The sequence below is a fragment of the Bombus bifarius genome, unplaced genomic scaffold (genome assembly GCF_011952205.1).
Source record: "Bombus bifarius isolate JDL3187 unplaced genomic scaffold, Bbif_JDL3187 scf7180000008199, whole genome shotgun sequence".
Lineage (NCBI taxonomy): Eukaryota > Metazoa > Arthropoda > Insecta > Hymenoptera > Apidae > Bombus > Bombus bifarius.
In genome coordinates this window covers 159,711-174,221 of record NW_022884505.1, presented here as the reverse complement: position 1 = coordinate 174,221, position 14,511 = coordinate 159,711, and the positions used below count along the sequence as shown (strand labels likewise).

Genomic DNA, 14,511 nt, shown 5'->3' with positions numbered 1-14,511 from the left:
CTTTTGTCTGCCACAGACGCGATACAGGCGTTTAAACGATCTAAAAATTGGAGACGAAAGGGATAAAGAGATCGCGCGATTCCTAGAGAGATACGACGATGATTAATTACGTCGTGACGATTCCGCACGTCACGGACCACCTGTTCCGATTTTCTCGCAGCGATGCGCCTCCCATCGTCTCCTCGTTACACGCGTTACGTTCGTCATCGAGAATCGATAAATTCTTCCCAAAAGGGAATCTACGCACGAGATTCTTTCACGCGTAATGGATCACTCGCAACGTCAAGAGCAGAGTAGCATCTCACGGGTATTTCTTGCTCCAGAGAAAGAAACCACGAAGACGGACAAAAAAGGACGCGTTTAGGAAGAACATATTTTTTCAAAATCGCGAACGAAAAGCACCGCTCTACCATTCTACCTGTACCTTTCTTATTTCCGTAGAATATTCGCGGAGAGGTGAAATCTGTCGCGTTGAAATTCCAGTCTTAGCCGCAATCTAGTCGGTCGGATTTCAGACTCTCGCCACCTTTATCGAGCCACGTATTTCCGATTCTTCGAGTTTCGCAATGTTCGCTCAACGTCGTATCGTTAACGCGCCGAGATTTCGGTCTCGCGATTTCATATTTTATTTCTTTCCAGCGACTGCCTGTATTTAAAACAAAATTACTGCCAACGTCTGAAGCTTCTTCGCAGAGCGTCTTCGACGATTGCCTTGGTACTTTGCCATGTTACTTGTTACGTCGCTGCCTAATCTTTCTCCGTTTTCATTATTCGCTACCATGTGCCACGTGCTTCCTTTGCTTCGCCACTGCGTGTAAACGCGTTCTACTCTCCACATTCTTTTCCGTCAAGCAACACGTTTCACGTTGCTCGTGCTGCGTGTAGCGCAGTTCAATAATCGAACTAGCTAAGCCAGCGGTCTAGGTAACGTAAGAAGAATACATCTGTGAAATTTCTATTACTCACTGTCGTCTCTAATTATTCGTCTGGCAATCCACCTGTCTCGACGTATCGTTTCTCACTACGAACTGCAAAGGGTTAAGGGGATGTCCCGAATTAGAACGGTCTGAAACAGCGTTTCTTCGTGATTTTTTTTTTAGAAGGGAAAGAAGGAAACGAAGTTATTGAATTTTGAGGTATGGTTTTATATACGGTTTAATGAATACAAACAAATTTGTTTTAAAAGAAATTCAATCGGCTGATTGAACACAGACTGAACAGAAAACCGAAAAGGGATTAAGTTATTGTATATTTTTCTTCTGGATGAACTAAACAACGGCAGAAGAAAATGTGAAATAAAAAAAAGAAAAATAAACTTTAAGGTGCTATAACAATTATTTAAATAAACTTTTCCACGAACCTTTTTAGTTCGCCCAGAAGAAAAATATATAGTAATTTAATCCCCTTTTGGTTCTTCGTTTCAGTCAAGAATTACGAGGTAGATCTTCCTGGCCGATTGAAGACTGCAGCGACAAGACGCCCATGAAATAGGCTTAGAAATCTGTTATAATTTTTCTTTTTTTACTTAAAAAAATTTTTTTTTGTATTCGTTAAACATATATAAAACCATACCTCAAAATTCGATAACTTCATTTCTTTCTTTCCCTTCTAAAAGAAATCACAAAGAAACGCTGTTTCAGAACATTCTAATTCAGGACACCCCCTTAAAAAACACAGTGGAAATGCGGAGAAACGTATCTCGAACCCGTCACTAAGTAGTAGGATCGTTGGTAAAGTCGACGCCGAATACTCGCGACCTACTTGCTATCCATCAATCCGATACATGGCAGTCGTGCGAAATTTATTCGCAATTGCGAAGGCGGCGGACAGAAGACGAAAACAGGATAAGCTTTTGGGAGAATCCGCGACACAAAAGCGTGGCAGATTACGCGCTGAAAGTTGCAGCGTAGCTTTGGAACAAGGTCCACGAATATACAATAACGAAGTAAAACCTAGTTCGCCAAAGCGTGTTACGTTCTCGCAGCTGAGCTACGCGTCTCGTTACTTCTATCCACGTTACTACGCTCTGTCGTGTCTTCTCGTCCAAGCGTACGTACAGTCGACAACGAAAATATCGTGGACAAGTTAGCGGCAACCGGCTACCAACGAAGCTTCGCTGAACGCTGCCTTGCCTATGTCAAAAATGGAAATATATTCGTTTCCACCGTTTGCTAAATGTTAATTCGCGTAGAGGAAAATCCCGTACTAAAACGCTCAACTTTGCGAATTTATTTATGCGAATTTTTGCGAATGGATTTATTAGAGCTTCGCGGGACTTTCGGGTTTACACGCAGCTCCTTACAAATTCTATACGTTTACTTATCGCTATATAAGCTTTGTCAAATTATACTTTGGTAACTTGGTAATTGGCAAGGGAGATTGCACGAAGCGAACTGTAATTCTATTTGGATATTTTCGTAATGAACAAGAGAGAAGAACGAGAGAAAGAGAATTTTGAGGATGTGTTTTATTATTTATCCAGTTGGCTGTTTCTCACGACTACACTCGTCACGCGTGAAAAGTAGCTAGAATTTGCTATTTAAATTGCAATTCCAGTGAAAGCTAAGATATATCGGTAAATTTTAAGATCTTTCGAATATTTGCAGACCGAGACGAAATAAAACGAACAAATAGAAAGATATAAATAATTATTACGAGATCGTATACAGCCGTTTCCTTCGTCCTCTGCACATTTTAGCTGCACGCTTTTCAAAAAGGTCGCTACAGCTAACTGATCGAGATAATGATAAAACGAAACCTCTAATTTCTTCCGATTTTGCCCAATGGGCTGGATAAGACCCCCATACGTGGAGAATGATTAGGTTCCTCCATTCCCTAGCCGATACGGTCTCCGTATGCCCATCTATTACACCGTGTACGTACACTGTAACCAATCTTCTTGCAAAGAAGCCCGCACCATATTCTTCCCGACGATATAAGCAGATCTACCGTTTGATTTAGTCTCTTTCTTCGCCAACTTTTCCTGTTTTCGGCTGTTGTTTGTCATCCTAAGTTCGACGGTTACTCGTCCTTCTGTCTTTTCCCAATAGCAGCGAGCAATTCGTTTTCGTATCGAGGCGATTCCCATTTTACGTGATAACAAATCGATCACGAAACTCTGTCATCGAACGCTCGAATATGACAGAAGAAGACAATTACCGAACAATTAATTATCAGATCATTCCATAAGTAAATTCGGTAGACAGTGGTTGGTTTTCGCATACCAGACGAAAGTAAAAAGTTACCTGTCGACGATCCATCGATGATGAATTTTCTCGTACTTTTTGTAATTCGTTAGCCCAGCCTCTGAAACTTCTCGCTTCAGTTTTGTAAAACTCCGACAGCGACGACTTCCGCCGTCCTAAACCGAGCTCTTAGAAGAAAACCACGTTACTTACGGGATGATCGAACGTACAAGTGCGAAATAAGCAAAAGTACGTTGTACAGTTTTGTACAGTTTCCTTCCGCCGTAGAACGTACGAATAAATAAAAAATAAATAAATTAAGTAGACGCGAAACTTCGTCGATACTTCTTCCCACCATCTGGCCATTTATTTTTGTCTCCGACTGTAGGTGTATCCGCGCTACGGTTTTTTAGCTTTTTCGCCATTGTTCTGCGTACACACAGGGGAATCCCCGCTTCGTCCCGACGAGCTGTTCCGTGTTTTCTTACGCCTCCGCTTTCTCTCTCGAGCCTCGCCGTGTTATCGACAAATTAAAAGCTCGCAACCTTCCGCCACTCTAGACGCGTCATCGCGGCGGAATCAACGCGGAAACGCAAGCTGGATACGATGGTGTGTCGCCAAGAAGCGTAAGGATCGTTGGCAAGATCAAATGATCGTGAAACGTTTAATGCTGCAGCCGAGGGCCACGCCGCTGCGTCTCGCGCTGCGTGTTCTGTTAATTTCGACGAGCCACGTTATTACCGCGCGATCCTCGCGATGAACATGTACAAAATGTAAGTTTCGTTCTCGATCTCGTAGAGAAAAGTAGGAAAATCCAGCGCACAGCTGAAGAGTCAAACGTCTTCTGGGAACTGCAAACGCTGGGTTAACTGTAATTTCTTGACACCTACATATTCCACGTTCGTTTACTTGTGTATTATTTATTATTACTAATGGCTAGCTAAAGCTAATAATTCTAACACGTAGACTGTCAGGCGATATTTTTTAGCTTTGCCTATGGGCAACGATATTTCATTTTTGTAAAATGTTACATTAATTACGATCAATCGTTGTACAGCACTTTGTTCATTTTATACTCTTCCCAGCTATTCGAAATTTGTTGGTTGATCGACTCAATCGTTACGAAATAACGTAAAAAGTCCTGTCATCGATGAATACTGTCGTGAATGTAAACGTGTTTGTGATAAATCGAACGCTATGGGCTTTCATAAACGCTTTATGCTCGATGCACCGCTTGAACGAAAACGTATAAATTAAAAATGCCTGTTGAAACATTGACAGCTTACCAAGCTATCAAAATCTGTCGAATCTTTCAAGACTTTCGAGCTTATCGATACTTGCGGTACTTATCGAAACTTTCAAGAATTAGAATCACGTTCGCAGTGATTCGAATTTTTCCTCGCACCTAAACGATATCCCAAGTGTTTCAGATTCCATCGCTGACTGGATACTCGAGCCTCAGCATGTTCCAGGCGAAAAATCGTCTACGAGAAAGAAAGAAGAGGAAGGGAGACAGACACGAAGAATCGAGGAGCAGCAGAAAAGAACGGAGCCCGCGTCGCCTGGACAAAGAATAAGGGGATTAGTTTTAATTGGAACTAACGCGGCTAGATTCTTGTAAAAATCGTGGATAATATTTGCATTTATCCACGGTAACGATACCCGTTAGAAACTCGCTGCAATTTTTACAATGATTTAAACAATGGCAGTTACTTTTAATTTCACGCGCATTTTCGTTGTCTTCTTTCTTTCTTTTTTCTTCTTTTGTGTGTGTGTGTGTGTGTGACGGGATCAGAGATTTTTAGGTTTCGTTCGTTTCAAATCTTCTCGTACTTGTCTGGAGCGGTGTTATTATCTGAAAATTATATGTAGCCGAGTAGTAACGTGTAGGAAAAGTAACATGCATAGGAAAAGTGAGGAAATGGGACGAACGAAGGGGATGATCGTGTTAGCGTGTTGCGTCTGGTACGTAAGAATGTGGCACGAGACAATGTCGAATTGCGTCTCGTTAAGTTGTATGCGCGAATGCTCGTGTTGTATTTTAACTACGTCCACGACCAGCGTGAAGAATTAATCGTACGATCGATTAAACGTGGTAGAATTGATAAATAAATATGAAATTATAAAATGAGATAACAAAGAATTCTCTGGATAATTTTGTGATCTATCGTAACTTTATGATCAATTTCTATCTTCTCAAGTGAAAAGTAAAATGAAACGAAAATAATTTAACCAATTGACATCAAAGGATTGCACATCTGAGAGCGCGTCTGTGACTTTTCGCTGCAGCATCCGATGCAGAGTAACATCTGACCATCGCGCAACCTCGAACTGCCTTCCTTAGGGAGAGACACCTCGGGACGTGTTCAGAATTCGTCTCTGCCACTTCTCAACTCACGGAATAGATTCTGTTCCTTCTCTGTATTCGAAATTTGTAGCTCGATTCCAGCTACATATTTCGTGAAGTACTGCCGCACTTAAGATTCCCTGGGTCGTTACAATCAATCGCATTACCTATTTAGAGTATTATAAATAAAATATCGGTTTGAAGCATAGTGGTAAGTTAAGTATTGTATAAAAGCACAGACTGTTCTATCTACCAAAATTAAGGGACAATTTATTATCCGTCATTAACCCGGAATAAGTGGTGCGTGAAATATGCAAATGCTATTCCACGTGTATTCCGCGTTTATGTTTATTCATAGAGTTCTCAACAGTTCTTACTTTACGAGAGAAAAAAGGGTGAATTACAGATGTACACCGGATATATTTCATTCTCTGTGCCTAGTCCAACAAAAGATCCATTGGGTGACACGTTTCATCATTTGGGAAAAATAAAGACCCTTGTGTAAAAAATTAGAATTTATTCTTATATTCATAATAAATTAAATATTATAATACGTTAATTAATTCTAAGCTAATTCTTTTGCGGTCAACATCTACTGAAAGTACTTTCACCTCTACACGCTGACCTATCGAAACTACCGAATTCTTTAACCATTTCGTTGGTATAAGCCCGTCACTACCCGCTCCTATATCCACAAACACTCCAAAGTGTGTAATGTTTCGTATCGCACCCGTGACTGTTATCCCCGCGCTCAAATCATTAATACTGAGCAAACTCTTTCGAAAAAGAGGAGTACGAGTCTTTAATCGTATATCCTCGTCCTTCTTCATAGATAAGCCTTTGACTATCACCTCCATAGTCGTCTCGTTAGTATCAAGCTTCTGGGCCAAACTAGCGAGCCCTTCGTCAGCACACGATTTTACTTTTTCGATGAACTCCGTAGTTCCGAAATTCTCCAAGTTACAATTGCAATATTTCAAGAAACGTTCGGCTATTTTGTACGATTCAGGATGGATCCAGGATTGATCTAATAAGTTATATGTCTGCTTAGACTTCTTAGCAGGCTTGCGTTTCTCAGAATTATCATTCATCGAAGTCTCTGGCAATATCCTAATGAAGCCAGCACATTGTTCGAACACCTTGTTCCCAATTCCTTTCACATCCAGTAATTGTTGCCTATTTTTAAACGGTCCAAATTCGGATCTCCATTCTATAATGTTGTTTGCCCTGGATGCATTCAAACCTGCAACTCTTCTTAAAAGACACTGAGATGCAGTGTTCACATCCACGCCTACAAAGCTCACAACCTCTGAAACAACCTGTAGTCATTTTTATAGTTGTTATTGAATTTGTCAATTAATTACTTCATCTTGAATCTTAAAGCTATTGGATTTTATATTCACCTCATTTAATGCCGCTAACAATTGCTTCTCTGGTAGATCATGCTGATACATTCCCACACCTAAATGTTTAGGTTCTACTTTTACTAATTCAGCGAGTGGATCTTGTAGACGTCTCGCTATAGAAATAGCAGAGATTAAATTCGTGTCGAGGTCCGGGAACTCGGATTTTGCTTCGGGACCACAGCTGTAAATCGATGCTCCGGCTTCGTCAACTATCGTGTACGAAACCTCGATCGATCCGAATGCATTGGACTTAATTAACTTGTTTAGAAACATTTCAGTTTCTCTACAAGCTGTAGCATTGCCCAACGCTAAAATTGTAGCCTTATATTTCGTCACTAAAGCTACCAAAACATCGGCTGATTCATTATAAGATTTTTTCCCCTTTGTGTGTGGATAAATTACATCTGTTTCAAGTACATCACCCTGTTCAGAGATTACCGCTAATTTACAACCGTGCGAAAATCCTGGATCTATAGCAAGTATGATCTTTCCTCGTACAGGTGGAGTAAGAAGCAACTGTTTAACGTTAGTTACGAAAACTTCTATAGATGCTGTCTCTGCTTTTTGTTTCATTTCGCTTCTCACTCTACGTACTACTAAGGGTTTTATCAGCTTTGTATAAGCATAGTTAATACTGTCGTTTAATAATTTAGAATGTAATTTAGATGCTGTGATAGCTGCGTTATATTGTTTATAACAGTGTGCTTTAAATCCATTTTCGAAAAAGTCAGGAATGGTCATTTTTACAGTAAGAAATTTTTGCGCTTCCCCACGATTAATAGCCAATATCTGATGAGGTTTAATGTATTTTGTGTTTGCACTAAAGTCATAATACGTTTCATACTTTCTCTGAGCATCCTTTTCTTTACTATCTTCAGATTTACTATTAGTTTTACATTCTGTAATCTGGATTTTTATCGCAGATTTGTTTTGAAGCTCTTTGACTTTATCGAATACAGTTTTATTCTTATTTATAATATCTGCTATAATATGTACAATTCCATCTATAATCTGTTGCTCAGTTTTTAATCCATCTTTAGTGGAATCGATAAAAGAAGATAATGGAGGTAGTGCCTGACCCTGTAACACAAAATCACTTACAGATCCCAAACCTAGCTCTTTTGCTCTTTCTGCTAAAGTTTGCTTAGATGCCGGCTTAAAAAAAGAATATATATGTTCTAAGTCGTCTAAAGATTTGGCAGATACAACAGCAGAATGCATAGCAGGAGACCACTGTCCTAATTTATCAATAGACTTCAATATAGTATTAGCACGTTGTTTGATAACTTTAGCATGATCAAGACTTTCTTTCAGTGCTCTTAGCTTATCTGGCTCCATGCCACCAGTCATATCCCTCCTATATCTTGCAATAAATGGGATTGTATTGTCATTATTAAAAAGCTTTATAACATTTTCTACTATATGTCGTTCAATATTGTTCACTTCGCTAACATAATCTTCAACAGTCCATTCTTTCAATTCTGTAGATTTTAGAGATATATCTTTTAATATTTGTTTAATATTTCCTGCATCAGAATTTTGTAGTTCTTCTTTTTTCATCTTTGCATTTTTATTTTGTGTCTTTTTATTCAAATCTACTGATTCATTTGTGTTATCTATAAGTTCTGTTTTTATTTTTTTTCTTCCAAGTTTTGTTACTATTTGTTCACTATTTTTACTTAATGAAACGGTTCTCTTGGTACTATTTGTAATTGTCTTCCTCTTTTTCTGAGGTGCTTTCGTGGGAACATAATTTTCATCACTTGAAACATCTGCAGGTTCACCCTCAGAATCACTTGAAGAAATAATTATTTTACTTGCTCGAGACACTTGTCGTATGCTCCTTTTCATTGTAGCGTTTTTTACAAGTAAAGTACAAATATCTAACCTACTTAAGAACATGAAGATTCGTCCATAAACTTCGGTAATTATAAATTAAAAAATTCTAGGTTAATTATTAAATGTACAAAACATATTTATACACATATATGTTATATAATTTCTCTTAATCTCTTACTTAACTACGAATAAGATTGTCATAAAAAAACTAGAAAATTGCTGTAACTCTACTTAATAATCGTAATAATCAATAGAATTTTCCGAACAAGTTCAAGTATATCTTCCGACTAACCTTTGAAAATGTGCCTTAAGTTAAGGCGCTTGACGAGTTCGTGTAATCGAAAAATTCTCAATATTTTTCGAGATTATACAAAAATTACGGATGAGATTATGAAATTATAATGAATAACTTTTGTAATTTTTCAATTATTATATTTCATACAGATTTAGTATAAGATTTCTTCATATATTTCAGGTGATTTTGCTTTACATACGTAGCTAAAATCTTCATATTTATAAAAATTTGATAATTATTTTTTTTTAAGGTACTTTACTTAATAATGATTTGTCTCAAAGGATGATTTACGCTTCTGTAATATTAAAAACATAGGAATTAAAATAAACATAATAATGTGCAATAATACCGGAATACAGCTACGTATTTTGATATTGTAAATTTTTATACGATTCAAATATATAAACAATATATTATGGCAGAAAAATTTCGATCGTTCATCAAAGTATTAAACAACGAAATAAATAAACATCAACTGTTTAATGCAACTACAAGAATTAGTAGCGTCACTGGAAAGGCACAAGAAAAGTTGAACAATATACAAAGTGCAGTTGCTGCAAAGTATGATGTTCTTGCAAAGGTATTACATTTCATCTATTCATCAATAAATATAAAAAATTATAATGTACGTATGTTTAAATATAAATCATTTAAATTTATTTACTCCAGCAAATCAGTAATGATTTAACAATAATTCAAAATGTAAATGGACCACAATTAGCACCAAGTCCATTACCAAAGAAAGTTGTAAAATGGTGGCAATGGTATCAACAAATAACAGGTTTGGACAAGGTTGAAATAGCCAAACAACAAGTGATCTTTGCGCAAGACAAGTTGTTCAAATGTCAAGATGAGAGGAGACAATTGAATCGTGAAGCAATGTTAATAAATGATAAATTAAAGGAAGTATATTCAGAACTTATTCAAATTAAGAGGGATGATCCAAAGTATGTACAATTGACAATAGTGGAAAACAAAAATCTTCAAGATCAAGCAAAGATTATGACGGAGCTTAATTTGTTAGAGAAAGAGGAAAAAGAACATTTCACATTATTAGCAACAGCTATTAAAGAATATCATGATAGTCAAACAATGAATGCTCAAAAGCATAAATACTTATCTATTGTTGCATCTGCTCTATTAGCAATCATATCATTGGTAGCTTCGATAATATATAACAATATAAGGGTAGCAAATATTCAAAACATTCTATCTGAAGCACAAGAAAAGAATGAAAATGTGCTCAGAAATAGTTTTGTATCATTAGAAAATAGTTTAAATACAATTCGTAAAACAATAGAAAAAAATAGTGAACCAAAAGTAGTCACGGTTAATGAAGAATTAGATAATAGTAATATTACAGAATTGCAAAGAGCTTGTGTTGTATTTGGGGCATGTATTGTTGGCATATATATACTGAGATCGGTAATTGGTTAAAGGTTACTTTTCAATTCATAGTAATGAATTTATTTTAAATAATTTTTTAGTAACAGAGATTTATTCGTTTATCAATGTTTTATAAATAAATGTATAATACATGTATATAATTATATAATGAAATAAAAAATACATTAATATATGCATTTAATTCGATATATTGTATGATGTTTTGTAGTATTTTGTTATCATGTTGTTTAGTTGCATTGTTTTTTGTATAAGAAACCAAGGCTATACTTTTCTCAGAAAAATACACATATATATTTGATAAACTGGACAAATACAATGTGATATTCTTATATGGACAATCGTTTAACTAATTTTTATCTGCAATAAATGATTTCATTAAAAATAAAATGAAATTGTTATGTGTCAAATATTAAGCAATTTAAATTTTAATTATCTGAATTATTTTATGTATTCCAGGATTTCCATTCCATACCATCTGGTAGCTTTACTTCAACTTTTCCTTTGCTCACTTCTGACCAATTTGTGCTTAACACTGTACCACCAGACTCTTGCTATATATGTAGAAATATTACAGTGTTAAAATCAATACAACGTATTTGTCAAGCGCTTTTTGAAAAGAAATACTCACAAAAGATTTATTCATTGCACGTCTAACTTCATCAGATCCACTACCATATATCTGTTGGAATAAAGCATAAAGAGCAGCTTCTCCTACAGGCTTTTCTTCTGCTTCTTGTTTCTCAATCTCTTTCTCTACTTTATTCCAATCCCGTGTCTTTTTGGTAGTTCCAGGATTCTCTGGTGGTTGATTTCCAGCATGCAAAATTTCTTAAAAAATTTAAGTCATTTTAATATGACAATTCAGAGCAGGTTCTGTTTACACATAATATTTGGATCTTTGGTTTACCTTGAGGTATGGGTTGTACTGTATTTTGTGCAACAGGATTTCCTTCCAAAGCAGACCATGTAATTCCATCTTGTTTTTTCAATTTAATTTCTATTTTAGATGGATCAACTTTGTATGTGCATTGATCTGGTATTATTGCATGAGCTAAATCTAACTCCAAGCTATATTCATTGCCTGATGGTAACTGGGCAGACACACTCAACTAAGACCAAACAAAGAATAAAATATACAACTGATATTCAACCAAACGATAACTACTTTCACGTAAATATAACCGACAAAAATGCAAAATGCACTAGTTGAAAAAACATTATATATATCTTACACTTTTACAAATGTAATAATTACCGTATTCTTCTCGTAAACAACTTTGACATTTTGTGCACTTTTCGCAAGAATCGGAACTATAACATGACTTTCTGTTTGATACCAATCGTGCCTTATTTTTGGAACTGGCATCTGTAAATGTTAAAAATTTTTATGTTACGTGTACAATATTGATGTATTAACCACATTTCTTACTTCATCATTATTCACTGCTGTTGGAGTTTCTTCGTTACCCATTAGATCGATTCTTCTCTAAAATATCAAAGACAGACCATTAAGAAATTTAACACAACATTCACATATATCGTACTTCTCGAAAGTTCATATGAATACTATAGACAAGGAATATAATACAAAAGAGATGCTAATCATAAAAGAGAGCAAACTATAAGGTGTACCATCTTATCGGTTTAGAAAAATCGGAAAAAGATTTTGTTGTATCTGTTTTAGATTTTATATGTATAGTAATAAATAGACTGTAGATTATTATGCAAATTCATATTTTTGAGAATATAATGAAAGAAATAGAGTTTCGGTAAAGTGATTCTGTAATTTGATTGATATGGTTGTGTTCTAAAATAAGTTTATTTGGATCCATGGATCTCTTAGAAATTAAGTCAAAATGGTTGAACTTCCTGTGAGATAAATGAAAAGAAGCCAACTTCCGGCGGCGCTTCAATGTTTTTATTAGTGTTACAAAATTTAATGTACACAAATGTGAGGTTAAAAATCATAAATAAAAATTAAAGTTAAACAGTGATTGATAAAAATGAAAGAACCGTTCAAGGCGATTATTGATGATGTAATTATAGAACCATCCAAAGTTCAGCCAATCATTGGTAATTGCACTTTTATTCATTAAAAAGTATTTCGATATTTGAAACAACTCGTGTGTAAATTATTTTTTGAAAAATAATCGAATCGTGAAATTATACTACTCTTATAATCGTAATTGCCATTTGTTGATTTAGTTCTAAATTACAAGTGATAAACAACTTGTTCGATTTGTCAATTTATAATTCATATATTACATGTATTCATTTTGAGAAAAACCTTTATAATTGTTTTATAGTTAATTTTCAAAATGGAGAGCTCAAGGATGAGGAAGCCAAAAAAATGTCGTGTGGATTATTTTACGATCAAAACAAGAAGAAGACGATGCTGGCTATGTCAAATGGACAGATTGTTTATAGAGGCTATAAACCAGATACGAGCCAAGATTTGATGCGTAGTATGCTTGTTCTTCGTAACAGAAGGACAGGGAAGGTAAGATTGGTTCAGGTTGAACGTTGGCAAGTGACTCCAGTTTTGGAAAAACCTGCAGTAGAAGATAATAAGGGTGCAGAAGATGAAAAGATCGCTAAGTTGAACAAACAGTTTGGTTCAAAGAAAGTGAAAAGGAGGACAGAACAGTATGAAAGATTAAAAGTGAATGTAGAATCTGTTAAAGAACAACTTGAACAAACTGTATCTAGTAAGTAATTGTCTTTGCAAATGTTTTATGATATACGCATAATCTCATGCTAATTTTGCTAAGAATAAAGTTAAAATTTATTTTCATCACAGATGTTGAAATTGACAGAATGGACTTGTCAATACAATTGCCAGATAATGAGTATATTACAAATACCACTTTACCAGAGTGTAATAGAGATGCAACTAGTGTAAATGATGTATATAATATTTTTGATATTGTACCAAAAAGTAAATTGGAATCTTTGTACGATAGTGTTACAGAAATTTTAAATGGCAATTCTAATAATAAACAAGAGTATGTTTATTTCGAAAAATTACTATCTTTCTTTATTATTGTATTGTATACTAATATATACATTTATTGTTATTATATGTCTTATTATTTATTATTATTAATTATTATTTATTATTATTTATTTATTATATTATATGTCTTATTATATACTAATATATACTAATATATACATTATTTTTCAGAAATTCAAAATTTTTCACTCGGACATTATATCATGTGAAATCTGATCCAGATAATCTTAAAAAGGCTGCGCTGTTGATTTATGTTCAATCAGTTGCAGCCTGGTTAAATATGCCAATCAAGGATGCTAAAAAACGTGGTATTGAAGTTTGTTCAGCTTCTCAAGAAATTAATTCGCATATAATAGACACGTACAGTGTTCAGAGCAAACATGGGAGGTATGTGCAACAGACATATAATAATCACATAATAAAAATGTTTAATAATTCAATAATTAATTTTTAATATTTTATAGAATGAGGCCAACCAGTGTAAAAGATAAGGGAGTAATACATTGTATGATCTTAGCACTGATAATTAACAACTTTACATTAGATTTGGAATTATTTGCAACCATATTCAGTCATCGTATGGGTCTAAAAAAAATGACAGACCTTGCTAGAATTGTTGGTGCTTTACCTAACAAAGAGAACAAGAAACTTATTACTCTAAAAGTTCCATTGCCAGCAACAGTGTCTGTTGTAAAAAAGGGAAAAAGGAAATAGTTATACATGGGTACAAATTTTCTATAGCTATTTTATAAATGAATTAAAATTCATATTTGTTAACTTTGTATAAATCGAAACCGAATTTATATTTAATTGAATAAACATTCGTTTATTATAGTTCGACCATTCTTACTATTTTAATGCTTCAAACTTTCCATGTTACAGTTTTTTCACTCTTCCAAAATATTTCCATAACTCCTGCAAAAATACGAATTCCAATGTCAATAATCAACATGAATTACCAAAATTCGAAAGAAGAATGCAGATCAATAATTTTAGCGATCAAATGACGAACGGCG

At 35.0% G+C, this 14,511-nt stretch overlaps 5 protein-coding genes across 7 annotated transcripts in view; 3 read left to right on the top strand and 2 right to left on the bottom strand.

Annotated features, from left to right (window-relative positions):
• LOC117210028 overlaps positions 1–4,944 on the top strand; it is a 60,294-nt gene extending 55,350 nt beyond the window's left edge. The window contains exon 3 of the transcript XR_004488027.1: positions 4,608–4,944. The gene's annotated coding sequence lies outside the window, so the exon portion shown is untranslated. The remainder of the gene's footprint in view (positions 1–4,607) is intronic.
• Positions 4,945–5,853: 909 nt separating this feature from the next.
• LOC117210021 (S1 RNA-binding domain-containing protein 1) lies at positions 5,854–8,862 on the bottom strand. Its single transcript, XM_033452594.1, has 2 exons — positions 6,936–8,862; positions 5,854–6,851 (listed from the first exon to the last, which is right to left on the bottom strand). Exons 1-2 carry the CDS (start codon positions 8,838–8,840, stop codon positions 6,078–6,080), a joined length of 2,679 nt encoding a protein of 892 aa, XP_033308485.1. The 5' UTR covers positions 8,841–8,862; the 3' UTR covers positions 5,854–6,077.
• Positions 8,863–8,952: 90 nt separating this feature from the next.
• On the top strand, positions 8,953–10,616 carry LOC117210025 (mitochondrial potassium channel-like). 2 transcript variants are annotated; one of them, XM_033452605.1, is made up of 3 exons: positions 8,953–9,252; positions 9,354–9,652; positions 9,742–10,616. In XM_033452605.1, the coding sequence occupies exons 2-3, from the start codon at positions 9,488–9,490 to the stop codon at positions 10,507–10,509; spliced, it is 933 nt and encodes a 310-aa protein (XP_033308496.1). In that variant the 5' UTR covers positions 8,953–9,252; positions 9,354–9,487; the 3' UTR covers positions 10,510–10,616. The 2 variants fall into 2 exon arrangements, with proteins under 2 accessions (XP_033308496.1, XP_033308495.1); XM_033452604.1 differs by having other exon boundaries at positions 9,323–9,652.
• Positions 10,617–10,651: 35 nt separating this feature from the next.
• Positions 10,652–12,070, bottom strand: LOC117210026 (protein SGT1 homolog). 2 transcript variants are annotated; one of them, XM_033452607.1, is made up of 6 exons: positions 11,909–12,070; positions 11,735–11,845; positions 11,387–11,588; positions 11,108–11,307; positions 10,952–11,030; positions 10,652–10,836 (listed from the first exon to the last, which is right to left on the bottom strand). In XM_033452607.1, the coding sequence occupies exons 1-6, from the start codon at positions 11,948–11,950 to the stop codon at positions 10,826–10,828; spliced, it is 645 nt and encodes a 214-aa protein (XP_033308498.1). In that variant the 5' UTR covers positions 11,951–12,070; the 3' UTR covers positions 10,652–10,825. The 2 variants fall into 2 exon arrangements, with proteins under 2 accessions (XP_033308498.1, XP_033308497.1); XM_033452606.1 differs by having other exon boundaries at positions 10,816–11,030; positions 11,909–12,068.
• Positions 12,071–12,215: 145 nt separating this feature from the next.
• LOC117210024 lies at positions 12,216–14,505 on the top strand. The gene is made up of 6 exons (XM_033452603.1): positions 12,216–12,552; positions 12,786–13,187; positions 13,280–13,484; positions 13,667–13,882; positions 13,960–14,219; positions 14,378–14,505. The coding sequence occupies exons 1-5, from the start codon at positions 12,483–12,485 to the stop codon at positions 14,207–14,209; spliced, it is 1,143 nt and encodes a 380-aa protein (XP_033308494.1). The 5' UTR covers positions 12,216–12,482; the 3' UTR covers positions 14,210–14,219; positions 14,378–14,505.
• The last annotated feature ends 6 nt before the right edge of the window (positions 14,506–14,511 follow it).

Excerpts from the sequence above, each read along its gene's own strand:
- LOC117210021 (XM_033452594.1), bottom strand. The coding sequence starts at position 8,840 with ATGTTCTTAAGTAGGTTAGATATTTGTACTTTACTTGTAAAAAACGCT. Across the intron at positions 6,852-6,935 it reads TGTTAGCGGCATTAAATGAG|GTTGTTTCAGAGGTTGTGAG; the intron begins GTGAATATAAAA and ends AAATGACTACAG.
- LOC117210025 (XM_033452605.1), top strand. The coding sequence starts at position 9,488 with ATGGCAGAAAAATTTCGATCGTTCATCAAAGTATTAAACAACGAAATA. Across the intron at positions 9,653-9,741 it reads AGTATGATGTTCTTGCAAAG|CAAATCAGTAATGATTTAAC; the intron begins GTATTACATTTC and ends TATTTACTCCAG.
- LOC117210026 (XM_033452606.1), bottom strand. The coding sequence starts at position 11,950 with ATGGGTAACGAAGAAACTCCAACAGCAGTGAATAATGATGAA. Across the intron at positions 11,846-11,908 it reads CAGCAGTGAATAATGATGAA|ATGCCAGTTCCAAAAATAAG; the intron begins GTAAGAAATGTG and ends TAACATTTACAG. Across the intron at positions 11,589-11,734 it reads TTGTTTACGAGAAGAATACG|TTGAGTGTGTCTGCCCAGTT; the intron begins GTAATTATTACA and ends GTTTGGTCTTAG.
- LOC117210024 (XM_033452603.1), top strand. The coding sequence starts at position 12,483 with ATGAAAGAACCGTTCAAGGCGATTATTGATGATGTAATTATAGAACCA. Across the intron at positions 13,485-13,666 it reads AATTCTAATAATAAACAAGA|AAATTCAAAATTTTTCACTC; the intron begins GTATGTTTATTT and ends ATTATTTTTCAG. Across the intron at positions 13,883-13,959 it reads GTTCAGAGCAAACATGGGAG|AATGAGGCCAACCAGTGTAA; the intron begins GTATGTGCAACA and ends AATATTTTATAG.